This window comes from Hemiscyllium ocellatum, chromosome 47, assembly GCF_020745735.1.
Source record: "Hemiscyllium ocellatum isolate sHemOce1 chromosome 47, sHemOce1.pat.X.cur, whole genome shotgun sequence".
In the NCBI taxonomy this organism is placed as follows: Eukaryota; Metazoa; Chordata; class Chondrichthyes; order Orectolobiformes; family Hemiscylliidae; genus Hemiscyllium; species Hemiscyllium ocellatum.
In genome coordinates, this window is record NC_083447.1 from 17,261,313 (window position 1) to 17,289,228 (window position 27,916).

The following is a 27,916-nucleotide window of genomic DNA, read 5'->3' on the forward strand; positions in this document are numbered from 1 at the left end:
ACCAGTGCTTCACTGGAGGCTCACTGATGATGTTACCTGGTATGGTGACAAAACATCTGAAAATGAACCTTCCAGCTCAGCGAGTAAACCTACATCCAGAAGCTCAATCCGAGCTACAAATCTTCTCAAAACCCACTCCCAAATAAACTAAAAGACCCCAAAGCATCTAAGCATCCTCAAAAATCCCAAACCTACAAAACTCCCATGCCCATGAAAACACCAAACCCACAAAAACCCCAAATCTACAAATTTGTAAAGCCCTGCAAACCCCAAACTTGGAACAATTCAAATCTAAAAATTACAGGCAACAATGTCCAATACCCAACACCGTGTCTGCATGTGTCCGTGTTATTCACGCAGGTGTATGTGTCATGAATGTTCATGCATGTTTGTGGTCATGTGTGTCTATGTCATGTGTTCATGCACGTGTCCGTCAGTGTTCATGTGCGTATGTCTGTCATGTGTGTGTTCATGCATGTAACACATGACAAAGATGGTTTCTATACTCTGCAGCAGGACTGTGTCCACTCGTGTCCTCTAAATGCTTCCGTCAACTCCGTTCTCTGTGGGGACGAAAAGATTGGATCCCGTGAGCTTTGTCACGTCTTTGATGTCAGAGTGAGTACCAACTCAAACCAGGAAGGAGTGGGGTGTTGGTATAGAGAAGGGGCAGGAATGTGGGGCTGGAGGGACTGGGAAGAGGTCAGGGTCATGGGAGACTGAGCTCTCGGATGGGAAAGCCATATGGGAGGGACCGACCAATGGGTAGGAGTGAGGATCATATTCCTCCTGACACCTCCTTTATGTCTGTTTTCTTTTCACTAATCCTACCCTTGGAACACAGTCACTATTATAGCATAGAACAGTACAGTACAGTAATGGGCCATTCGGCCTAACATGTTACACCCAACATGACGCCAAAGTAAATTAATGACTTCTGCCTGCCCATGGTTCAGATTCCTCTGTTCCTTCGTTAAAAACAAGGACTGTAGATGCTGGAAACCAAAGTCCACATCAGAGTGGTGCTGGAAAAGCACAGCAGGTCAGGCAGCATCTGAGGAGCAGGAAAATTGACATTTTGGGCAAAAGCCCTTCATCAAGAATAGAGGCAGGGTGCCTGCAGAGTGCCTAACGATGACCGACTTGACACTGACATTTTTTACAAACCCACAGACTCCCACAGCTACCTGGCATACACCTGTTCCCACCCTACCTCCTGCAAAAATGCCATCTCGTATTCCCAATATCTCCGCCTCTGTAGTATCTGCTCCCAGGAGGACCAGTTACACCACAGAACACACCAAATAGCCTCCTTCTTTAGAGACTGCAATTTCCCTTCCCACATGGTTAAAGATGCCCTCCAATGCATCTCGTCCACATCCTGCACCTCCGCCCTCAGAACCCACCCCTTCCACCGTAACAAGAACGCCCCTGGTGCACACCTTCCACTCTACCAACCTTCACATAAACCATATCATCCGACAACATTTCCACCACCTCCAAACGGACCCCACCAACAGGATTATACTTCCCTCCCCACCCATTTCCGCTTTCCGCAAAAAACGTTCCCTCCGTGACTACCTGGTCAGGTCCGCGCCCCCCGTACAACCCACCCTCCCATCCTGGCACCTTCCCCTGCCACTGCAGAAATTGCAAAACCTGCGCCCACACCTCCTCCCTCACCTCCATCCAAGGCCCTAAAGGAGCCTTCCACATCCATCAAAGTTTTACCTGCACATCCACTAATATCATTTATTGTATCCGTTGCTCCCGATGCGGTCTCCTCTACATTGGGGAGACAGGACACCTTCTAGCAAAGCACTTTAGGGAACATCTCCAGGACACCCGCACCAATCAACCACACCGCCCTGTGGCCCAACATTTCAACTCCCCCTCCCAATCTGCCGAGGACATGCAGATCCTGGGCCTCCTTCACCGCCGCTCCCTCACCACTCGACGCCTGGAGGAAGAACGCCTCATCTTCCGCCTCGGAATACTTCAAACCCATGGCATCAATGTGGATTTCACCAGTTTCCTCATTTCCCCTTCCCCCACCTCATCCCAGTTCCAACCTTCCAGCTCAGCACCACGCTCATGACCTGTCCTACCTGCTTATCTTCCTTTCCACCTATCCACTCCATCCTCGTCTCTGACCTATCACCTTCATCACCACCCCCATTCACTCATTATACTCTTTGCTACCTTCCCCCACCCTCTCCCTGACCTATCACCTCCATCCCCACCCCCATTCACCTATTGTACTCTATGCTACTTGCTCCCCACTCCCACCCCCTTTATGTCTCCACTGCAGGCTCCCTGCCTCTATTCCTGATGAAGGGCTTTTGCCTGAAACGTCGATTTTCCTGCTTCCTCTATTCCTTGCCTATTCATGGGCTTATCTAAAAGCCCCTTAAACGCTCCTAATGTATCTACCTCCATTACTATTCAGCCAGTGTGTTCCAGACTCCTACCACTCTCTGTGTAAAAAACTTTTCCTTCACATCTCCTTTGATCGTTCCCTCTCTCACCTTAAATGCATGGCATTAGACATTTCCCAGAATCTGGGAAAAAGATTCTGACTGTCAACCCTATCTATGCATCTCATAATTTTATAGATTTCTATCAAGTATCTCTCATACTTCACCTCTCCAAAGAAAACAATCCTAATTTTTCCTGCCTCTCCCTTTAGCTCCTACCCGCTAATCCAGGCAGCATCCTGGTAAACCTTTTCTGCACCCTCCACATGTTTCCTGTAATGTGGCGACCAGCACTGAACACAATACTTTAAAAGTGGCCCAACCAAAGTCTCATAAAGATGACATCCTGACTCTTGTACTCAATGTCCCAACCAATAAAGGTGAGCATGCCATACGCCTTCTTTACCACTCTATCTCGCTGCATGGCCACTTGCAGGGAGCTATGGACTTGAACTCCAAGATCCATCAGTACTCTTTAGGATCCTGCCATTAACTGTATACATTTCCTTACATTTGATGCCCCAAAGTGCAGCATCTCATACTTGCCCACCTGCCATTTCTCTGCCCGTACTTGCAACTGCTCTCTATCCTGCTACATCCTTTGACAACATTCTACACTAACCACAACTCCACCAATTTTTGTGTCTTCTGCAAACTTACCAACCCACCTCTCCGTGTTTTTATCCAAGTCGTTCATATATATCACAAACAGCAGAAGTCCCAGTATAGATCCCTACAGAACAGCACTAATTATGGACCTCCAGCCTGAAAAACACCCTTCCACCACTACCCTCTGCCTTCTGTGGGCAAGCCAATTCTGAATCGAAGCGATCAACTCACCATGGATTGCATGCTTCTTAACCTTCTGGATAAGGCTACCTTGGGGGAGCCTTGTCGAAAGCCTTACTAAAATCCATGTAAACAATATCTGCTGCTCTACCCTCATCAATCACCTTCATCTCCTCTTCAAAAAATTCAATCAAGTTAGTAAGACATGACCTGCCCTGCACAAAGCCACGCTGACTGTCCCTAATTAAGCCATGCCTTTCCAAAGGCATGTAAATCCTATCACTAAGATTGGTTCCCAACCATCGATGTGAGACTCACTGGTCTATGGTTTCCTGGATTATCCCTATTTCTCTTCTTGAATAGAGGAACAACATTAGCTACTTGCCAGTCCTCTGGGACCTCTCCAGTGGGTAGCAAGGCTACAAAGATCTTTAACCTGATCTTGGTCAAGGCTCAAGCAATCTCTTCTCCTGCCTCTCTCAATAAGCTAGAGTAGATACCATCGGGCCCTGGGGATATATCCACCTTAATGTTCTTCAAGAGATCCAACACCACTTCTTTCTTGATCTCAAAAAGCCCTGGCTTATTCGCACACTCCACACTAATCTCACCACCTTCCAAGTCCTTCTCCTACGTAAATATCGATAGAAAGTACTCATTTAGGATCTCACCCACATCCTCTGCCTCCAAGCACAAGTTCCCTTCTTGGTCCCTTAATGTATGTATAGAATGCCTTGGGATTTTCTTTAACCATACTTGCCAAGGACATTTCATGGGCCCTTCTTGATCTCCTAATTCCCTGCTTGAGCTCTTTCCTGCTTTCTTTATATTCTTCACAGGCCCTGTCAGATTTTAGCTTACTAAATCTTACAAATTTGACTAAATTTACAACCTCCCTCATTATCCATGGATCCCTATTTCTCCAGTTTCCTCATTTCCCCTCCCCCCACCTCGTCTCAGTCAAATCCCTCGAACTCAGCACCACCCTCCTAACCTGCAATCTTCTTCCTGACCTCTCTGCCCCACCCCCACTCTGGCCTATCACCCTCACCTTGACCTCCTTCCACCTATCGCATTTCCAACGCCCCTCCCCCAAGTCCCTCCTCCCTACCTTTTATCTTAGCCTGCTAGACACACTTTCCTCATTCCTGAAGAAGGGCTCATGCCCGAAACGTCGATTCTCCTGCTCCTTGGATGCTGCCAGACCTGCTTCACTTTTCCAGCAACACATTTTCATCCCTTATCTTGATATCCTTGCCATTCTTCCATACTAGAGGATGTTGGTCCTGAACTCTCATCAGTAGGTCTTGAAACAATTTTCACATGTCAAACGTGGACTTGCCTGATAACATCTCCACCCAATTAATACTCCCTAGCTCTTGCCTAATACTGATATAATTCACCTTCCTCGCGTTCTCGTTCCTTCCCCCAAGATCCTAACTTATCCTTATCTTGAAACTTAAAGAGTTGTGATCACTGTTGCTCTCCCACTGAAAGGTCAGTCACCTGGCCAGGCTCATTGGCCAATACAAGGTCCAGTATGGCCTCCTCTCATTACATACTGTTTCAAGAAAACCTCTTGGATGCACTAACTGATTCTGCCCCAGCTAAGCCTCTTGCTCTCAGGAAGTCCCAGTCAATATTGGGAAAGTCAAAGTAACCCACTATGACAACCCTGTTATTGTTGCATCTTTCCATAATCTGCTGACATATTTTATCCTCAATGTCTCGCTGCTGTTGGTGGGGGGTGGGGGACCCTATAGGGTATTCCCATCAGAGTGATTGCACTCATGTTATTTTTGAGCTCTCCCCATATTGCCTCAGTGAATGGGCCCTCCAGTATGTCCTCTGAGTGCAGATGTGACATTCCTCCTGATGAGTGACATAGCTCCTCCATTTATGAACACAAATGTTAAATATTAATCCAACTCACAATTGCAATGTGGAGTTTGCTTCAAACGTCTCAATGAAACTCTGCCTTTTCTCAAAATCCCTCATGATAAAAATGGTGATAGGAGAGTGTGCTGTATTGGTGGTCACATTTTATATGTTTTAAGGAATAAACACCCCTCTCCTAATTGTAGATGGAATTGTGTTTACAAGTGGGGTTTCACTTGTGTATCTATAGAAACATAGAGAATAGAAGCAGGAATAGACCATTCAGCCCTTTGAGCCTTCTCCATCTTTCAATATGATCATGGCTGATCATCCATCCATCTCTTTACCCTGTTCCTGGTTTCTCCTCATTCTCAAAGGATGATGTCTAACTGCTTCTTGTAAACATTTTGGCTTCGACCACTTGCTGCAGAGAATTGCGTGGGCTCAGTGCTCTCTAAATGAAGACAATTCTCCTCATCTCAGACCTGAATGGCCTACCCTATCATTTCAATTATGACGCCGGGTTCTGGACTGCCCAGTCATCAGAACATCCTTCCTGCGTTTACCTTGTTCAGTTCTGGTCGAAATAGGTTTCTATGAGATCCCCCTCATTCTTCTAGTGACGATAGTCCTAACCAGTCCAATCACTCCTCACGGTCTTGACATTCCAGAATCAATCTGGTAAACTTTTGTTACACTCCCTCTATAGCCAGAACATCCTTCCTCAGATGAGGAAATCAAACCTACACACAGCTTTCCAGCTGTGGTCTCACCAAGGCCCTGTTTAATTGCAGCAGGACATCCCTGCTCCTGTACTTGAATCCTTTCCCTGTGAAGGGTAACATGTACAGTTTGCAACTGCATGGTTACCTTCAGTGACTTGTGTACAAGGACACCCAGGTTTTATTGCATCTTCCCCTTTCCTAATCTATCACCATTCAGTTAATAATAACCTTCCTGTTTTTGCTACCAAACAGGTAACCCATATTTACCCACATTATACTCCATCTTCCATGCATTTGCTCTCCCACTCAATTTGTCCAAATCACACCAGTCATCTCTGCATCTTCACAGTCCACCCTCCCACCTACTTTACGTCCAAGCAAACTTGGAGATATTATCCTTCATCTAAATCATGAATATACATTGTGAACAGCTGGAATGCAAGCACTGATCCCAGCGGTATCCCAGTAGTCACTGGCTGCCAGTAGGAAAAAGACCTGTTTATTCCTACCTTTGTTTCCTGCCTACCAATCAATTACCTTCACAACCACATCACTACCCCCAATCACTTTGATTTTACTTGCTAATCTCTTATTGTGGGACCTCATCAAAAGCCTTCTGAAAGTCCAAATAAACTACATCCGCTGGCTTCCCTGATCACCTCTATGAGTCCATCCTCAAACAATTCCAGTAGATTTGTCAAACATAATTCCTTTTGTAAACCCATGCCGATTTTGTCCAGTCTGGTCACTGGTTTCCAAGTGTTCAGCTATTAATCTTTCATGATGGAGTCTAACATTTACCCCAATACCGATGTCAGGCTGACTGGTCCATAATTCAGTTTTCTCTCTATCTCCTTTTTAAATTGAGGGGTTACATCAGCAACTATCCAATCTTCAAAACTGTTTCAAAGTCTATAGAATCCTGGAGGATGACCCCCAATGCAACCACTGTTTCTAGGGCCACCTCCTTAAATGCTCTAAAACTATCAGAATCTGGGGATTTATCGGCCTTTAATCCCATCAATTTCCCCAACACCATTTCTTAACTAATATTGATTTCCTTCACTTCTTTCCTCTTGTCATGAAGAGAATGGGCCCTTAAGAGAGTTAAAAGCAGCAGAACTACCGGACACAGCACCAAGTGTACTCAAAAAAGTAACAATGTAACACTGGGTCGAACAACTCGATTAACTCATTGCCTGGAGACAAAAACAAATTCGAATTCAGCCAATCAGTTTAAATTATACCCAGAAAAAAAGTTCCAATTCAGTTGGAATTGAGTATATTGACAATGACACAATCTGATGCTCTGGGGCATAAGACCGAGGGAAAGTTGAACAGTTGAGAGGAGAGCTGCAAATGTGTTGCTGGTCAAAGCACAGCAGGCCAGGCAGCATCTCAGGAATAGAGAATTCGACGTTTCGAGCATAAGCCCTTCATCAGGAATGAGAGAGAGTAGCCAGGCAGGCTAAGATAAAAGGTAGGGAGGAGGGACTTGGGGAAGGGGCGATGGAGGTGGGATAGGTGGAAGGAGGTCAAGGTGAGGGTGATAGGCCGGAGTGGGGTGGGGGCGGAGAGGTCAGGAAGAGGATTTTTTACTATACAGTTGAGAGGAGAACTAACAAGCCCAGCATGTAAACAAACAGCTTGAAAAAAATCTCTCTTAAAAGTACCTTTTCGATCAGTAATCTGTGACGCAGAAATTCCTAACAACGGGAAAAGAAGATCCGAAGACAAGCTGCCTGGTTTTGAATAAGAAGCGTTGTTTTGTAAATCTTAATTGTGAGTTTTATCAGACTAGTATTATAGAAGGAAAGGTAAATGATAGGTTTGAGAAAAAAATTGTAAGTAGTGGTTAGTTAATTATTGTGTGTTATATTTTAAGAAATAAAGTTGTTAATTTTACTTTAAATAGTCCTTGGCATCTCGGATTTTTATAGATAACTGCGCAGGATAAATCTTTTCTGCGTGGCTGGTTTTAAATTAAGCAGGAGGGTTTACCACGTGTCGTAACATTCTCACTAGACTCTGTGTTTGCCAAAGTGTTTATGACATTATTTATGTACCCCCTTGTGAACAAAGAAGCAAAGTATATATTTAGTTAGTCTGATATTTCTTTGTTCCCCATTATATATTCCCCATTTCTGACTGCAAAGGGGCTTACAGTTGTCATAGAGTCATAGAGATGTACAGCATGGAAACAGACCCTTCGATCCAACCAGTGTTTGGTATACTTTCCTTTATCGGTCAGAGTATTGAGTACAGGAGTTGGGAGGTCATGTTGCGACTGTACAGGATGTTGATTAGGCCACTGTTGAAATATTGTGTGCAATTCTGGTCTCTTTCCTATTGGAAAGATGTTGTGAAACTTGAAAGGGTTCAGAAAAGATTCACAAGGATGTTGTCAGGGTTGGAGGATTTGAGCTATAGGGAGAGGCTGAACAAGCTGGAGCTGTTTTCCCTGGAGCGTCGGAGGCTGAGGTTTACAAAATTATGAGGGGCATGGATAGGGTAAATAGGCAAAGTCTTTTCCCTGCTTCATTAATTTTTTTTTCCTCACAAAGCTGTAGAAGTTTGACAATCAGTTTGTATGTTGTTTACAAGCTTACTTATGTGGGCTGTTGTCCCTGTCTTAATCAACCCATTTGTCCTCCTTTACTGAAATCTAAATGGCACCCAATCCTCTGGTCTGCTGCTTTCCCCTTGGCCAATTTTTATGCCCCTTCTTTGGGTATAATAGAATCCTTAACTTACCTTGTCAGCCACTGTCGGGCCACCTTTTTAGTTTTGTGATGGAGAAGAATGAATAATTTCCTGATAAAGAGCTTATGCCCGAAACGTCGATTCTCCTGCTCCTCGGATGCTGCCTGACCTGCTTCGCCAGCACCACACTCTCAGTGAGGCATGAATAATTGCTGTAGTTCCATTATGCACTTTTTAAATGTTTGCCGTTGCCTGTCCATCAGCATTCCTTTAAGTAATGTTTCCCAACTTATTATGCCCAGCTTGTGCCTTGCACCATCGTGGTTTCTTTTATTTCAATTCATGACCCTTGTCTCAGAATAAATTATGTCAATCTCTATTTTATTGAAAAGCTCTATCATATTATGGTCAGTCTTCCCCCAGGGGCCTCACACAGATAGATTGACAGTTGTTCCTTTCTGATTACACAATACTCAGTCTAGGATAGCCTAGTTCCTCAATATATTGATCCTGAAAACAATCCCATGCATATTCCTCTTCAGATTACCTGATTTGATTTGTCCAATCTGTATGCAGATTAAAATCACCCATAGTTACATCACTCTCTTTATTAATTTTGTCTCACGTTTCCTATTTAACTCATTCCCCAACATTACTACACTTTCAGAGCCTGGATACAACCACTATTGTGTGTTGTCAGTTGGAGTTTTTAAGCTCTACTCATACAGATTCCATTTCACCAGATCTAATGTCTTTCCTCACTATTGTGTTAATCTCCTCTTTAGCAAGGAGTGCTATCTATCTCTTTTTCTCTAATTCATTCATGGTGTTAAGGGCATCGTTGGCTAGGCCAGCAGTTATCATCCATCTCTAATTGCCCAGAGGGCAGTTAAGAGCCAACCACATCACTGTGGATCTGGAGTCATATGTAGGAGAAAGTGAGATGCTGGAGATCAGAGCTGAAAAATGTGTTGCTGGAAAAGCGCAGCAGGTCAGGCAGCATCCAAGCAGCAGGAGAATCGACGTTTTGGGCATAAGCCCTTCTTCAGGAAGCCATTCCTGAAGAAGGGTTTATGCCCGAAACATCGATTCTCCTGCTCCTTGGATGCTGCCTGATCTGCTGCACTTCCCAGCAACACATTTTTCAGCTGGAGTCATATGTAGGCCAGACCAGGTAAGGGTGGCAGTTTCCTTCCCTAAATTCATTAGTTAAACAGATGTGTTTTCCCCAACAATCACTTCAAGGTCACCATTACATGCTTAATTCTACATTTTCACTGAATTCAAATTCTAGTATTTGCCGTCACAGGATTTGAACCTGGATCCCCAGAACATTACCAGGGTCTCTGGAAAAACAGTCCAGCGGTAATACCATGAGGCCATCATCTCCCCTAAAATCTCATCTTCCTAAAAACTGATTGCCCCGGATATTCAGTTCCCATGCTTTGTAACCCTGCAGCTATGTCTCTACAATCCCAATAATATCATATTTTTGTGAACAGTTCATTCACTGATTGAGCAAACTCCATACATTGAGACACGAGTCAATAGGACTTATCTTTTTAACTTTCTCAGTCCCATTCACATTAGTTTGAGCTTTGGCCCTGTTTGATTCTTCCCCTCGAATTCTCTGCCTGTCACTTTTCTTATTTCCCATTCTGTTTTTTGTTTTGCCCTAGTTTCTTCTCTTCTGTTTCCCTGTATAAATTCACATTCTCCATCATAAAAAGATTAATGCGATCTTTAGAGAATTTTATTCTGAGCTATATAAATCGCAGGATTGTGAAGATAGGACTAGGAGGATGCAGTCATTTTTTAAAAATATGACCTTTCCGGGCTTGACTCCGGAACAGGTATCGGCCTTAAATGCTCCTCTAACAGTCCAAGAAATACTTGATGCAATTAGGCAACTCCAGAACGGAAAGGCACCGGGCCCAGATGGTTTTCAAGCTGAATTCTATAAAGAATTTACAGAAATATTGGCTGATCCACTTATGGACATGTATAACTCTGCATATAGTCAGGTCTGTCTCCCGCCTTCGCTGAAAGAGGCAAATATCTATCTTATCCTCAAAAAAGGAAAAGATCCAGAAGACTGTACATCATATAGACCAATATCCTTGCTAAATGTAGATTTTAAAATCCACTCTAAAATGTTAGCACTGAGACTAGAAAGGATACTGCCATATATTATAAAGGAGGATCAGACGGGATTTATTAAAGGCCGTAGATCATCCAATAATATTAGAAGGGTCTTGAATATGATCCAAGCCTGCCATCAGGGAAAGATACCAGGAGTAGTAATTTCATTAGACGCGGAAAAGGCATTCGATAGGGTTGAATGGTCATATTTGTTTTACACATTGGAAAGGTTTGGCGTTGGACAGGTGTTTACCAAATGGGTCTCAACATTGTATAGTGATCCCAAAGCAGTTGTTATTACCAATGGATTAAGATCGGATAGCTTCAGTGTGGGTAAGGGCTGCCGTCAAGGATGTCCTCTCTCGCCATTGTTATTTACACTAATAATTGAACCACTAGCAGAAGCTATACGGACTGATCCTAATATAACGGCCCCGAGGATTGGTACAGGTAAACACAAAATTACCCTTTATGCAGATGATGTTCTTTTATTCCTCAATAATCCTTTGATGTCAGTACCTCATCTAATTCAAGTTATTAATACATTTAGTGCATTCTCAGGCTATAAAATTAATTTTTCAAAATTGGAGGCTATGCCAATGGGTGGCCTGGTTATGACACCCCACTTAGTGGACGGATCCCTCTTTCCCTTTCATTGGTCCCTGGAGGGCTTCTTATATTTAGGTATTTTTATTACTCCAGTATTTGGTCAGTTGTATAGGGCTAATTTTGTGCAATTACTGGAAAGGAAAAGGCAGGACCTCCAGTGATGGGGAGACCTTCCAATTTCCTGGTTGGGTAGAATAGCACTAATTAAAATGAATGTTCTGCCCTGTCTCTTATATCCTATGAGAATGCTCCCGGTGATGCTGCCAAGGATAGCCCTATGTAAATTATATGGCTGGCTGGGTTCCTTTATTTGGAATCATAGACGGCCCCCTATTAAGCTGAAGAAGCTACAGCTTCCACAGGCAAGGGGAGGACTGGACTTCCCAGACTTTAGAAAATATCAGTTAAGTTCCCTATTAAGTTACATAACTGACTGGGTCTTGTTTGATCCACAATCAATCTGGCTGGACATCGAGGCCTCTCAAGTAAAATACCCACTTACTAACCTCTTATTTTCAGACAAGAGGAAAATCATTACAGATCACTGTAAAAACCCCATAATACTAAACACAATTAAGGCCTGGAATATAATGCGGCAAAATGAGGGTAATTTACATAAAACATCCCCCATGCACCGATAGTAGGGGCATGGGGATTCCAACCGGGGTTTACAGATGCCACTTTTAAACTCTGGAGATCCAGGGGTATCTCATGTTTAGGGGACCTATTTAAAGATGGGGTCCTGATGTCCTTTGAACAGCTGTCAGAAATTCGGGTTACCCAATGGAGACCTCTTTCGATACTTCCAAATTCGAGATTATATACAGAAGAAGACTACGTTAATAGATAGTCTTTATAAATCAGATAGAGAATGTAATGTCCTACGACCAGTAGGGGTATCCTCCGTTAGTACTATTTATCATTTACTACATGATGAAGTGTCGGGAGAGTGGAAGTGCTGGTGGCAGAGTGGTAAAGGAATGGGTTGTGAAAGTCAGCCTCATACCTTCAAATCCTGGCTGGGGATCTTAGTGATTTAGTGGGCGGCACGGTGGCACAGTGGTTAGCACTGCTGCCTCACAGCGCCTGAGACCCGGGTTCAATTCCCGACTCAGGCGACAGACTGTGTGGAGTTTGCACGTTCTCCCTGTGTCTGCGTGGGTTTCCTCCGGGTGCTCCGGTTTCCTCCCACAGTCCAAAGATGTGCGGGTCAGGTGAATTGGCCATGCTAAATTGCCCCTAGTGTTAGGTAAGGGGTCAAATGTAGGGGTATGGGTGGGTTGCGCTTCGGCGGGTCGGTGTGGACTTGTTGGGCCGAAGGGCCTGTTTCCACACTGTAAGTAATCTAATCTAATATGGACAATCTGCTTAAAACATAGGATCAGGATTTGGGATTAGAAATCTCTATAGAAACGTGGAATGATATTTGGGAAAATGCTAGAAGAATTACTATCTGTAACAGAACCCAGGCTATCCAGCTGAAGATACTTCATAGGGCCCATATAGCACCGGCTCGATTGGCAAAATTTAAGGCAGGAGCATCTCCAATGTGTCCCAAATGCAAAATAGAGGTGGGCACTCTGGTACATTGCCTATGGACTTGTCATAAGATCCGTAGATATTGGACTAAAGTAGCAAGTACCCTGACAGATATTTTAGGAATGGAAATTAGAGTGGACCCTGTATCTCTCCTTTTGGGCTTTTCGAACTTTTCCTCCCTGGATACGCATGGGAAGAGACTATTTTCTATTCTCTCTTTCTGTGCAAGGAAAAATATTTTGATGAACTGGGTGGCTGAGGGCCCCCTGGACTTTCAAATTGGCACAGATTAATTATGGAATATATTCCCCTTGACTTCCTCACAAATATGGTGCACCGAAAGATTGAATTATTTTATAAAATATGGCAGCCCTTTTTGAATTACATAAATGCAGATATTTCGGCCATCCTAACAAGGGCCTTTATTTAGTGAGGACTACAAACCTGGCTGCTCCGGGGCCCCTTGGGAGAGGAATCCTGCACGAATATGGGTTTTATTATATTTGATGTTAATACATTTCGAGCATGTAAGAGACTTAAGTATACACTCTGGTTAGTTATAGGTTAGATTAGTAGAATGTTGAGTTTTGGTTTTTTTTTATTTTATTTTGGTTTTTGTTTTTTTTTCTTTCCTTTGTTAAATTTTGACTATTGTATATTTGATTTAATTGTACATCAATGTTTGTATTTGAGAGTTTTGTTTATTTTTATAAACTTGCAAAAATGTTAAATTTCTAATAAAAATATCTAAAAAAAAAATTCACATTCTCCTACATTTTCGTTTGAATACTCTCACAAGCAAACACTGTCCCTCAGACCTCAGTTCCAGTCCTGCTCAGATGCAACCAGTCCCACCATCCCCAGAACAGTCCCAGTGGCCCAGGAATCTGATCTCCCTCATACCATCTCTCCAGTCACGTGCTCTTTCTACTCTGGATTAGAGTGGTACTGGAAAAGCACAGCAGTTCAGGCAGCATCTGAGGAGCAGGAAAATCGACGTTTCGGGCAAAAGCCCTTCATCAGGAATAGAGACTCTTTCTACTCTGACCAGCACGTGGCACTGGTAGCAATCCTGAGATATTAGGTCCAACTTTTAAACTTACTTATTAACTTCCTAAATTCTGCTTTTATGTAAAAACAAAGTGTTTGTTGGTACACGGTCTTATAAATAGCAACAGACTATAATTGGGATTGTAAGGCATCGGACGCTTGTCTTGTGTAACTCTGTAAATAATTGCTTATAAAAGCTTGCAAAAATTGGTTTCAGTTGCATCCTCCATCATTTAGCTTTCAGGAGCTTTCTAAAGTTCAACACCTCCAATCTCCCCTTGTCAATATCAAGGCAATGCAGTTCACACCAATTTCATGCTACAACTGCTTACTTACAGTGACGTGTTCGAAGTCTTGTCCAAGTTCTGGTGATGCCGCTATTACCTCTCGCTCTGCAATCCACTGCTCCAGCTCATCAACCTCTCGGTTTAACTGGAAGAGCCAGTAATATTGCTCCAGCTTGCTTTTCCGTTCCTCAGCGAGGTCCTTCAGGCTCACGTAGAGGCGGTCAATTTGAGATTGCTGTTTGCTGATCTGCTCACTGTAGCAGAAACACACAGTTAGTTTGACACCAGTCTGTCATGTCATGGCCAAAGCAAAACCAGACAAAACACCTTCTCATCTTGGGACCTCGAGGTTCACATGCAGGTGGCCAGGAACGTTCAAATAGTTGTTTCAAGGTTTATAGGAACCTTGGGTTTATAAACAGAGACACAGACTATAAAAGCAAGGAAGTGATGCCTCACCTCAACAGATCATTGGTCAGACCACGTTTCGAGTATTGTGTTCAGTCTGGGCACCTAAAAGGAGATTTACTAAAATGATACCAGGAATGAGGGATTTTAGATACAAGTAAATATTCGAGAAATTGGACTTGTTCTTGAAGATTAAGAGGTGACCTTATTGAGGTGATCAAAATTATGACTAATTTTGACAGGGTAAAGAAGGATATTTTGGTATGTCAGTAACTCGGGGTCACAATCTTAGGCTTGTCAGCAAGAAACGTAGGAGCGAGATGAGGAGAAACCTTTTTACTCAGAGTGGTGTTAGCATTTGGAACGTGCTGTCTGGAGGTGCATTCCATAGGAAGTTCCAAAACAAAGAGCTGAATGTAATTTGTAAGTGATTAATTTAGAGGGCTGGGCAACGGGACTAGCTCTGTTGCTTTTTCAGGGGCCAGTACAGACACGATGGGTCAAACAGCCTCCTTCTGTACTGTAAAATTCTACAATTCTCTAAGTCTCATCAACATAGAGCTTACTGTCAAACAACAGTCCCAAGAAATAGGAGCCGAAGTAGACCATTCAGCCCCTAGAACCTGCTCTACCATGCAATAAGATCAGTGGATCATTATGGTGTAGGAGGAGGTAATTTGACCCATCATGCTGCAACAGCTCTATTATCTAGACCACCTCTGTTATCTATAATCTTCTGCCCTTTCCCCAATTCTCCGCACACTAATTCTATCAAAAGCAAACCAACCAATGCCCTCTTGAATGGCTCAACGGAAGTCTCCTCCACCACTTTTCCAGTCAGGGCATTCTAACGGTTCACTGTTTTTTTTTCTCACATTACCCTTGCTTTGTTTCCACCTCATGTTAAATCACAGCTGATCTGTTTGTGCTACACATTCCACATTTCCAACTAGCTGTGGTCTTCTACCTGTTCACCCACGGCGACAGAATTGCCAGAGAAATTCCTACAGATAGACACCATTTTACCCATCGTCACTCTTTGCTTGAGCCATCCGAAGTTAATCCGCCTCCTTCAGCCACCTGCATGCGTACCGTGGTGCAGTGGTACTCTCCTCCCCAATCTCTGAGCAAGTCGGGCCAGCATCCTGATCCATCAACTTAGATCCTAACAAGAATCTATCCACTGAGAGTTATAGAATCACAGAGTATTATAGCACAGCAAGAGGCCTTTCAGTCCAGTGTATCTGTGCTCGCCACTAACTCCATTTTCCAGCACTTGGCCTGTAGCTTTGTACACGATGACATGTCAAGTATTCATCAAAATACTTCTTAAATATTCATGATTGAGAGATGCCGGTGTTGGACTGGCATCAGACAATCACCCGATGAAGGAGCGTCGCTCCGAAAGCTAGTGTGCTTCCAATTAAACCTGTTGGACTATAACCTGGTGTTGTGTGATTTTTAACTTTTTAAATATTGTAATGGTTCCTGCCTTTACTACCCTTTCAGCCAGTGAGTTCCAGATACCCACCACCCTCTGGATGGAAACTTATTTCCTTAAATCCTCTCTAAACCTCCCAGCCACCTTAAATCTAGACCCCCGGTTACTGACTTCTCTCTGATTGGGAAACATTTCTCCCTATCTATGGCCTTCAGAACTTAGTACATCTCAGTCAAGTCCCCCCTCAGTTTTCTCTGCTCAGAAGAGACAACCCATATTTATCTGGTCTCTCCTCAAAGCTGAATCACTCAAGGTAACATCCTGGTCAATCTCCTCTGCAAACCTCCAGTGCAAACACATCCTTCCTATAGAATGGTGACCAGTACTGCATACAGTACTCAAGTTGTGGTCTAAATAACGTCTCCACGACTCCATTGTAACCTCCTTGTTCCTGTTTTCAATACCTCAGTTAATAAAGCCTGTGCTCTCACAGTGTTTTCCACAAATCCATATTAACAGGTTTACTAGATTAGCTGACAACAGAAGTTTTAAATGATGCTATTTGAGAGTGCCAAACTTATGTTACCAGGCTAAGGGCTGGTAACCTGTTTGCTCTGAGTAGACAAAGTGAGGCCAGAGATTTACGAAGAGAACATCTCACAGGATGTTTTAACAAGTGGAAATTAACTCTGCCATACAAAGTTAGAACAGGTCTAAATCACTTATAGTCTAACATCCAGACTTGACATGAGGCAATTATGGGTAACAAAGTGTAATTGAACACCTCATAGAGCACATCAAAGCATATGTCATGGATTTAGCATCAATCCCCATCAGGCGTTAATGATGCACTGAGTCATCCAACTTCACTTAAATTTCTCTTTTGACGACCTGCCCTTGGAACCCTGTTATTTCACTATGGACTTCCACAAAGACTGATCAAACTCCAGCCTTTCCTGTGTCTACACTTCACTGGATTCTGGAACTACAGTCCAGCACTTACTCAAAGGCACAGCTCTGGCTTTTCACTGATAGCTAGCTTCACAAAACCTGCACTGCCCCTCGGGTTTTCCCTGAGCTCCATTTTAGCTCATGTGCATCAAGCAACTCCTAAAACGCCTTTCTGAGCTGTCACACCAGAACAAGGTAATTACCCTTAGGACTTCCTCCTGAAAACCAACACACTGGACTAGTCCAGTTCAGTTACCTTCTCAGCAGTGTCCAGCTAAACAGCAGAACACGCTGAAACTTGGAACCAATTTACATCTGCCTGTCTTCCATACCAAGCCTTGCTGTCCAATCCCAACCACCTGCATACTGAAGTGCTCTTCATTGATCTTTGAACGCTTGTGAAGGAGGTATCGAAAATTTCACACCAGGCCCCAGCATTGTCCTTAAGCAAGTTTTAATGCAGCTTTCTTGCAACTATTGTAATACAGGTCGTTCTGCTATAACGCACGTTTCGTCAACACAAATTGACTGCAACATGATTGGCAAATTGGGGACACTGTTTCCGAAGCATGGACTTCTAAAACGTGTGTTGGCTGTAACCTGATTTCATCGACAACACTTTAAACGCTGTTTCTAAAGTATGATTTTTCTATAATGGGGGAGTTGCACAAGAACGTAACCATCAAGTTATAGAAGAACCACCTATATCCAGTTCCCTAAATGGTACCATCCACTGCTTGCTCCCATCACAACATGCTCCCTACATGTATCGCAGCATGTGACTGCGTTAGTGTGTGTGTGTGTGAGTGTGAGTGTGTGTGAGAGAGAGAGAGAGACAGAGAGAGAGAGAGAGAGAGAAAGAATGAAATACAGAGATGCCATGACTAAGATATTGTGACTGTGCATGTGCAAGTGAGAATGACAGTGTAACTGTGTTTCTGTGTGATAAAGTGAGACAAAGAGATTGTGTCTGATACTCTGATTTTGTGCGTATATGTATGTGAGTGAGTGTGTGTCACCTGTGTGTGGTGCATATGTATGTATGTATGTGTGTGTGTGTGTGTGTGTGTGTGTGTGTGTGTGTGTGCGAGAGAGAGAGAGAGAGAGATATGAATGTGTGTGCTTTGTGTGTGGCTATTTTGTCTAATGTGATGTGTGTGTGGATGTTTTGCATGTGTGAGTGAGAGGGTGTTTCTATGAGTGAGCAAGAGAGAGACAGAAATGGAAACATTGAGTGGCAGTGGGACCATCATGTACACTCCTGATGTTTCAGACAGTCAGATCACTCCAGGTTCTCTCAAAAAGGCATTTCTTTTGTTTGCACAGTTCAACTGAAAACATCATTAGTTTGTTCTCTCACTACACTCTCGGAGAAACTAGACAGAGAACGGAGAAACACCCATGGACTGTTTCAATTCAATCTTGGTTAATATTGGGTCAATATTATTCCCCTCTGAGCATTTTCATAGAGATAACTTTTAAAAACATCTATACACCAAGATGCAGCATGTACATCCCCAACATGAGGCCAGAATCAGAGATCCGTAAATATCTCAGAGAGTACGGTGTTTGGAGATTACAGAGATGGGAGAGAGGTGGGGGAGGTTGAATTTGCGAGTTTTAAAGTCACCGTTTTATGAATGGGAACAATTCCCCATCCAGCCTGTCTTTATCCCATTTATGATGCCATGGCAACAGATACTCAAGGGAACCAAAACATTCTCATGTCCTCAGGGCATTTCACTGTTTTCATCGCAGCAAGTTAAACCACTCGAATCCCCTGAAAACACCCAATGGGAGGGTCACCATGCCAACATTCCTGAGTGCTGGATGGGATTTGAAAGTAGTATCACTACACGCCAAACTGCCCAGTGACCTTGGTGTCACGATATTATTCGATTGTTCTCCAGTGACAGCTATTCAACTTTCACCTCCTGCTTAAACTGGATTGAAGTCACCGCATCACAAGCTGCACCGTTTCACGGTTATTTTACCTTTCTGGGTGGCCCGTGTCCAACAACGTTCGACACGTCTTCGAGAGTTCACAGATGTTCTCTGCGTAATCATCAATTGTCTGCTCGAGAACGAGGTGTTTCTTCAACATCTGGAGGGAGCTCTGTTCGTCCTACACGGGTCAGACAGGAAACACTCACGGTCAGGGTATCTAACACGGAATACATTCACACTTGGTGGCACAGATTCACAGGAGGGGGAGCTGGACCATCCCCAGATAACATAAAGCGAACGTTCTGAGTGTCTTTGGAGCTGCACCCACCCAGGCAACTGGGAAGTCGCCCAACACACTTTTGATTCATGTTGGCTTTGGGGGAGTCGGGAGGATAACTTCCTGGCTGTGAGATTCCTGCTTCTGTAGCCACCGTACTTATATATAACTGGTCCAGTTCAGATTTTGGCCAATAGTAATCCCCAGAACGTTGATATTGGAGGTTTTAAGGTCAGGCCTTTCCTCAAAGGTTGAATGACTCGAGTGAACCTTCTCACATGTTTAACATTACCCAATCCCCGAGCTTCCACTGGGAATCATCATATCGCTGCTCGTACTTATCAGACACAAAGAGCTGTTTCATTCGTTCGTGGGATGGCGGTGTTGTTGGCTTGACCAGCATGTACTGCCCATCCCTAATTGCCCTTGAACTGAGTGGCATGTGAGGCCATTTCAGAGGAATAGTTAAGAGTTAGTTACAAACTCAGCAGGTCTGGCAGGACCTGTCGAGAGAAAAATGTTTCAAGTCAATGACCCTTGCTCAGAACTGACAAGAACTGCTGATATGTATTTATTCTAGCTCTCACACTGATGAGAGAGTGAGGGACGAGAATGAATAGAGTCCATGGAGATAGAGCCCAGGGAATAAAGGGAATACGCAAACAAAAAGATGGCCAATGGTAAGAGAGAGAGATAAATATTAGGTAGGGAGCTGCTGTGAAGATTTGAAAATGAGTTGGCTGTGCAGGGAGAAATCCACACAATGCAGGACTTAAGGGTGTGGGGACGGACAGTTACCATCTTGGATGAGGGTGATCACCTTCTGGAATTGTTCATCTCAATGTTGGGTTCTAAAGGCTGTGACTTTGGCTGTAACTGTAAAGGCTCCATCTTCATGACCCAACACCCGCTAGCTTCACAAATGCTAGGAAATGGCTCATATGACGGAACCTAACCACCACCTCTTGATAATCAATGGCGTGACCATGATTAAAACCCCCATTATCTACATTCTGGGAGTCACTATTGACCAGAAACAGAACTGAGGAAAAAGTGAGGTCTGCAGATGCTGGAGATCAGAGCTGAAAATGTGTTGCTGGTTAAAGCTCAGCAGGTCAGGCAGCATCCAAGGAACAGGAAATTCGACGTTTCGGGCATAAGCCCTTCATCAGGAATGAGGAAAGTGTGTCCAGCAGGCTAATATAAAAGGTAGGGAGGAGGGACTTGGGGGAGGGGCGATGGAGATGTGATGGGTGTCACCCTCACCTTGACCTCCTTTCACCCATCACATCTCCATCGCCCCTCCCCCAAGTCCCTCCTCCCTACCTTTTATGTTAGCCTGCTGGACACACTTTCCTCATTCCTGATGAAGGGCTTATGCCCGAAACGTCGAATTTCCTGTTCATTGGATGCTGCCTGACCTGCTGCGCTTTAACCAGCAACACATTTTCAGCAGAAACAGAACTGAACCAGCCATATAAACACTGCTGCTTGAATGGGTGCAGCTCCAATGACACTCAAGAAGCTCAACACCATCCAGGTCAAAGCAGCCCATTTGATTGGCATCTCATCCACTACTTTCAACATTTAGTCCCTTCATCGCCCATGCACAGTAGCAACAGTGTGTACTATCTACAAACCGTTTACAGCAACCCTCCGAGGCTCCTTGGACAGCACCTTCCAGACCACCTCTACCATCTAGAAGGACAAGAACAGCAGATACATGGGAAAACCAACCACCTGCAAGTTCCCCTTAAAGGTACCACAGCATCCTGAATTGGAAATATATCACCAGTCCTCCAGTGTCACTGGGTCTAAACCCTGGAACTCTCTTCAACAGCCCTGGGGCTCTAGACAAACCACAGTGATTTAAGAAGGTGGCTCACCCCCACCTTCTCAAAGACAATTAGGAAGGATAAGATGACACTCATATCCATAAATGAATTTTAAACATCAGACTGACATCAAAAGTGGGAAAATGCTTGGAGACCATCTTACAGGAGAAAATTCATCATCACTGGAAGAGCTTTGATTAATAAATAACTGTCACAAGAAGTTGGCAAAAGCAAACTATGCATTTGCAAACAGAATTGAATTTGTCATTGAAATCAGATACACAATCACTATCAGGTTTGATGAAGGTTAGCAAGGCTATTCTGCTATTCTCGTTTGGCTGTATCTGGGGGTTGGGCTGATAAAGGTTGCAAGAAGTTCCATTATTGGTCAAAACCATTGCTAATTAAAATGGTAAATACTAACAGATAACTTCATGTTAACCTTGGACAGAACTAGACTTAATACTAACCATGCATAATACCACTCTTCATAATAACCATGTACACGACAAGGTAGCACACGAGGATTACCCCTAGTCTGATGATTCAACATCATATCATGAATTTTTTTTATTTATTATTGTCACATGTACCTAGGCACAGTGAAACATTTTGCTTTGCCTGCAGTACAGGCAGCTGATGATTAGATTCCTTACAGAGTGGAAACAAGCCCTTCAGCCCAACAAGTCCACACCGACCCTCCGAAGATTAACCCACCCAGACCTACTTCCCTCTGACTCATGCACCTAACACTATGGGCAATTTAGCATGGTCAATTCACCTAACCTGCACATCTTTGGACTGTGGGAGGAAACTGGAGCACCCGGAGGAAACCCACGCAGACACAGGGAGAATGTGCAAACCCCACACAGACAGTCATCCAAGGGTGGAATCGAACCTGGGACCCTGGTACTGTGAGGTAGCAGTGCTAACCGCTGAGCCACTGTGCCATCCCAACATACCATCAAATGCTTAAGGGTAATCTGTGCATATTCACATTAACCCTACATACTATATTCCCCCCTCCAAGTCACTGACTCCTCTTATTACATTATTTACATCCACCCACATGTTTGCTGTTATGAAGCAGAGAGATCTGCACAGACACAGTGAGGAACAGCAGCCCGCGCCTCTGACTGTTACCTTTCCTTTCTCGTCCGTCATCATGTGCAGTTCTTGCTCGCTCAGCCACGACTCCACCTCTGACGCGTCGAAGTAATACTGCTGGACCTGCTGCATCGCTGTCAGTCTCTGCTGCCGTTGCTGCGTCTCCTCTTGGAGCTCGGCCCAGAGCTCCCGCAGCCGGTCCAGGCTCAGGCGCACGGCTTCTGTCTCCGGGCTCTGGATGGAGGCGATGTGCCCTGCCCGCTCCATCACATCACTGATCCGCGGCTGGTGGCCCTGGATCTCCCGCTGAAGAGTCTGTGAACAGCAAGCAGAGTGAGAGCCGAAGGGAGACAAGGGAGCGGCCTCGGGTATGGCCCTAGCTCACTCACCGTGCTCGAATGAGTTTCTAAGACTCTATGTGAGCGTGGATGAGCGGTTGCCTGAAGGAGTGTTATGTGGGCGGGCCTGTTTGATTGCTTGTTAGTGAAAGTCGCTAAGGTTTATTTGCATATTCCTCGAAGTTCTTTGGCCAATCACACAGCTGCTAGCTGACTTGGAAAGGTATCACTGTTTGTTCACCATTACTGGGTGGAAATTACACTATTCCATCTCAAACAGCTCTGTGAGAATAACAACATTGCACACAGTCTATGTTAGTTCAAGGAGGCCACCATCATAGGATCCCTACAATGTAGAAACAGGCCACTTGGCCCATTGAGTACACATGGACGCACCCCCCACCCTATCCCCATAACCCTGTATTTCTCATGGCCAATCCACCTAGCCTGCACATCCCTGGACACTAAAGGGTAATTTAGCATGGCCAATCCACCTAATCTGCACATCTTTGGACAGTGGGAGGAAGCCCACACAAACATGGGGAATATTTGCAAACTTCACGCAAGCAGTTGCCCAAGGGTGGAATCAAACTCGGGTCCCCAGCGCTGTGAAGCAGCAGTGCTAACCACTGAGCCTTTGTGCTGCCCCACTAACCCACGATCTTCCCAAGGCCAACACTAACATTGAGTGTTTGAGAAATTGCCAGTGTACTTCAGACTGTGTCAAAGTGAATAAATGTGTATGCGTGTTTACATGAGTGAGTATCTGCTTGAGGGAGACCGAGTGAGTAAATGTGTGTGTCAATAAGCAAATGTGTGTACACGTATGTGACAGTGTGCATGTGTGTGGAGAATGAGAGTGTGGATGTGTCTGTATGAGGCTGGGAGTGAGTGTATGAGTTTGATTGACCACGTAGGTGGACAAGTGGGTGCGTGAGCGATTGTACGAGTGATTAATTGACTGGGTGAGTGAGTTAGGGAATGGATGCACATGTGAAAGAGTGAATAAGTGAGCATGTATGCAAAAGTGATTGATGTGAAGAGTGGCTGAGTGTGTATGTGCATATCTGTAACACTGCATGCGTCTAAGACAATGAATATGTATATGCAAGTGCGTGCGTGTAAGTGTCTTTGACAGCACACATCTGTAAGTATGAGTGTGTGTGTACGTGTGTGACTGTGTGCGTGCACAGTCACACTTAAGTTAGATTTACTTTGATGCACTTGGAGATGTACCTGAATAACACCAGTCTGCTGAGAACAGCTTCGCTCATGCTGAGCAGACAGTCTGTCATATCCCCCCCATTCTGATCCAGTCCACTTTCTTAAAACTCCCTCACAGGGCTTCACTGACTAGGTCAGTGATAATTGTTTATCTCCACTCATCCTTGAGGAGGTGGTGGTAAGCTGTAGGGGTGGGGGGAATTCCAGGATTTTGACCCAGTGACATTGAAAGAACGAGATATTTCCAAGTCAAGATAGGGAGCGGCTACATGGGGGGGGTATGGAGGAAGATACTGCTGGGGCCTTAGCAACTTGCTGCAGTACATGATACGGACAATCACAGTATTTGACCAATCTAACCTTATATCTCAGGCTCCCTTTCCCAATTCTGTCCCATTCCTGACACTCACCTGCAGTTTTTTCTGAAGGAGTTGCACTGTTTGCAGGTTATTCCCATGATCCTTGGATTTTGCCAGTGGCAAGCGTTCCTGAATCCAAAGCTGCGGGAACACACAGAATGGTCAGCTTCCTGTCCAGTCAAAGATACATACGGGAGCTACATACACAGGCACTGCCTGCATTACTGTAAAAGTATTCAATGCATTAACAGTGTTAATGCTACCACCCATCACGATATGACACAACAGTGGAGCGATGGCATAACAAGACGACATTGCATTGTATCTGAATGTAATAAAACATCCAAAGGGGCTTGGCAGGAGTATTGTCAGAACTGTTACAGTACAAGAGACCATTTGGCCCAGCCTATCTATACGATTACACTGAATTGTTACAATGCAGAAGGAGGTCATTCGGCCCATCCTATCTGCACTGTTGCTCCCATTGAGAAATTCACCAAGTGCCACTCTCCTATCATCCCCCAGTCTCATGGCAACCTTCCACTTTAGGTAAAGGTCTGATTAAATCTGCCTGCAGCACTGTCAGGCAGCACATCGCAGACCTTAATCATTCGCTTCATGGAAAGGACTATATCAAATCATCTTTGCTACTGAGTAACTACATTAAGATAAGTGACCAAACGCTTGGTGAAAGTAGAGTCTTAAAAGATGGTATGAAGAGGAAGAGAGATTTAACCATGAAATCCCAGACCGAAGGGCCCAGGCAGCATAATCACCATGCTGGGGAGACACAAGAGGCCAGAACTGGACGTATGCAGGGATCTGGAGGTGCTTACTGTGACAGTACTGTGCCTTTAAGAGAGACTTGTTCCATGTCGTTTCTCTTGCAGAGGGGTGATGCCACAGTGGTGTCAGAATGCCTGCTTCAGAAGAAGTGAGTAAACAACTTTGAGCTCCCTTAGACAAAAGGTGCATGATTGGGTGGAGTTCGGCTCACACACACCCAGGGTTTTAGTTCTGCTTTCAGTTGGGGTTTGGAGTTAGCGGTTGAAGCTGATAGATACAGCTCTCTCTCTGCTGCAGCAGAAAGCTCATGTTCTCTCTCTGCTGCTCAACTGTTTCTTTTGGTGTTCCTTTCTCCTGGACTGGAGATAGCCTGTGAGGAAAATCTGTTTTACTGAATTTGCCTTTGCCAAGGATGTGTTAATAGGATGTTGTTATATTGGAACAGTTAGATTAGATTAGATTCCCTACAGTGTGGAAATAGGCCCTTCAGCCCAACAAGTCCACACCGACCCTCCGAAGAGTAACCCGCCCAGACCCATTTCCCTCTGACTAATGCACCTAACACTATGGACAATTTAGAATGACCAATTCACCTAACCTGCACATCTTTGGACTGTGGGAGGAAACCCGAGCACCCAGAGGAAACCCACGCAGACAGTGTGCGAACTTGACACAGACAGTAGCCCGAGGCTGGAATGAACCTGGGACCTTGGTGCTGTGAGACAGCAGTACTAACCACTGAGCCGCCATGCTGCCAAGTTGATGATTAGGAGTTAAATAATCTATTATTTTATTAAGCATTTCAATAGAATTAAAATTATGCCAGTTTTATTTTTGTTTGTATTTTAATCATCATTCATGAGGCAGCGGCTGGTGACAGGAATCAGGGGAAGGGGCCCATGGCAGTAACTGAAGGTTTTGGTCTTCCCAGTGTTTTGTGGAAAGGATCCCTCACATCCATCTCTCAGAAAAGGAGAGGTACCCTCGGCCTGAGGGAGAATATTTAGGCTGGTGAGATGGTTTCTGTTTGATCGAGAGGCACAGTTTCTCTGTGTGATACTTACAGTCTCATCCTCCATGTCCCTCGTCACCTGGTGAACCTCTTTCGATGCGAGCAGAACTCTCCGTCGCTGCTTCAATGGTTCAATCAGGCGCACAATTCGTGCCTCGACCACGTTCTGTTTCTCGGTGACCTCTTCTTTTCCCGCCCCATCGTGGTTCAGGGTCGCAGCCTGGGCCTGTAACTCACCGACCTCCTTGTACCAGCCCTCCATCTGATTCTCCAGCACCTGCAGGTCAGCCAAGGTCATGGACAAATCCCGTACATAAATAAAAGTGCACTCTCATTCCCTTCCCAAACCACTCCCAGGCCCCACCACATCCACCGACTCACTCTCACACCTCTCCCACACCATCATAGACCCAGACCCCTCCCAAACCTGAACCCCATCCCTTCATAGCACAGTCCACCACCACCCCAACACCCACCCCTTTGACACCAGCCAACCCTGCTCACACTGATAATATCAACCCCTGACCTTTAACCCTGCTCACACTGACAAGATCAATCCCTGACCTTTAACCGCCCCCATTGACAATATCAACCCCTAACTTCAACACCACTCACATTGACAAAATCAACCCCTAATCTTTAACCCCAATCCCACTGACAAAATCAATCCCTGACCTTTAATCCCCAACACTGACAATATCAACCCCTAACCTTCGACATCATTCACACTGACAAAATCAACCCCTGACCTTTAACCCCATTCACTGACAAAATCAACCCCTGACCTTTAATCCCATTCACACTGACAAAATCAACCCCTGACCTGCTCAATGACAATATTAACCTCTAATCCTGCTAACTTTATCAACCTGACCTTTGACCCCATTCATAGACAATATCAACCCCTCAACCTTGACCCTGCAAACACTGAAATTATCAACCTCTGACCTTTGACCCCACTCTCTGCTGCTCTGTTGACTCACGTGCTCCTGTAAGGCTGGGAAATGCAGTTTGAGCCATGGGGATCTAGGCAGCAAGTGTTGTGGGGACTCCCGGCCGCCTCACCTGCAATTTCTGGAGCTGAGAGTTGACGCTGACAATGTCTCTCGCTCCGTCTACCCCCTGCAGCTGCCCCTCCAGTTGGGAAAGCCTCTTGTCCAGCTCGCCATAGCTCTGCACCAGCAGCTCTGCCTTGTTGGCATCAAACAGGTGCCTCGCCTTGGCCTGTGTTGTGCTCTCCAGAACAGTCCAGCAGTCGTGAATCTCCTCCAGTTTCTTCCTCACATCTGAGGCGAGTTCGGGCTTCTCCTTGATCAGCTGTTGCCCTTCCTGTAAACAAAACAGACCAAGCAATTCAGTGAGCATCAAGTGTAAACACCGTTCACTGGGCAAGAGAATTCCACAGTCTCGTGACCCTCTGGGGGAGAAGATTCTTCCTCATCTCCATCTTAAATGGGAGATCCATTGTTCTTAATCTGTGCCCCAAATTTTAGACTGCTCTTCGAGGGGAAGTTTCCTCACAACATCCACCTTGTCACGTCCCTGCAGCATCTCCCTGCTCTAATGGGTATCGACCCAACTTGGTTAATAGCATGATCCCTTGGTCTAGGAATTAGTTGATTGAATCTCCTCTGAACTGCTTCTAATACAATTATCCTTTCTTAAGGAAGAAGACCAAAACTGTACACAGCACTCCAGATATGGTTAGGAGAGGTGTCAAGACTACAGAAAGTCAGAAACAAAAATAGAAGTTGTTGGAAAAGCTTAGCATCTGTGAAGAGAAATCAAAGTTCACGTTCAAGTGCGATGGCCCTTCCTCAGTACAGATGCTGCCGCCAGACCTGCTGAGCATTTCCAGCAATTTCGGTTTTTGTTTCTGATCTACAGCATCCACAGGTCTTTCGGTTCTTACAGACAGCCAGAGCAGTGTTGGCTTTTATTCCCACTTTCCCCAGTCCATCTGGTGACTGCTAACCCACAGCAGTCCAAACAGCACGATATACCCAATGATCTTTATTATTAAGGCAGTGTA

The 27,916-nt window shown here is 44.7% G+C and overlaps 1 protein-coding gene across 1 annotated transcript in view; it reads right to left on the minus strand.

Moving 5' to 3' along the window:
* Positions 1–27,916, minus strand: part of LOC132836640 (spectrin beta chain, non-erythrocytic 4-like) — a 197,079-nt gene that overhangs the window by 64,584 nt on the left and 104,579 nt on the right. Inside the window, exons 19-24 of the mRNA XM_060856031.1 lie at positions 26,950–27,213; positions 25,937–26,161; positions 24,138–24,227; positions 22,202–22,480; positions 18,994–19,124; positions 14,249–14,453 (exon numbers count right to left, since the gene is read on the minus strand). Coding sequence (XP_060712014.1) covers positions 14,249–14,453; positions 18,994–19,124; positions 22,202–22,480; positions 24,138–24,227; positions 25,937–26,161; positions 26,950–27,213 — 1,194 coding nt within the window. The remainder of the gene's footprint in view (positions 1–14,248; positions 14,454–18,993; positions 19,125–22,201; positions 22,481–24,137; positions 24,228–25,936; positions 26,162–26,949; positions 27,214–27,916) is intronic.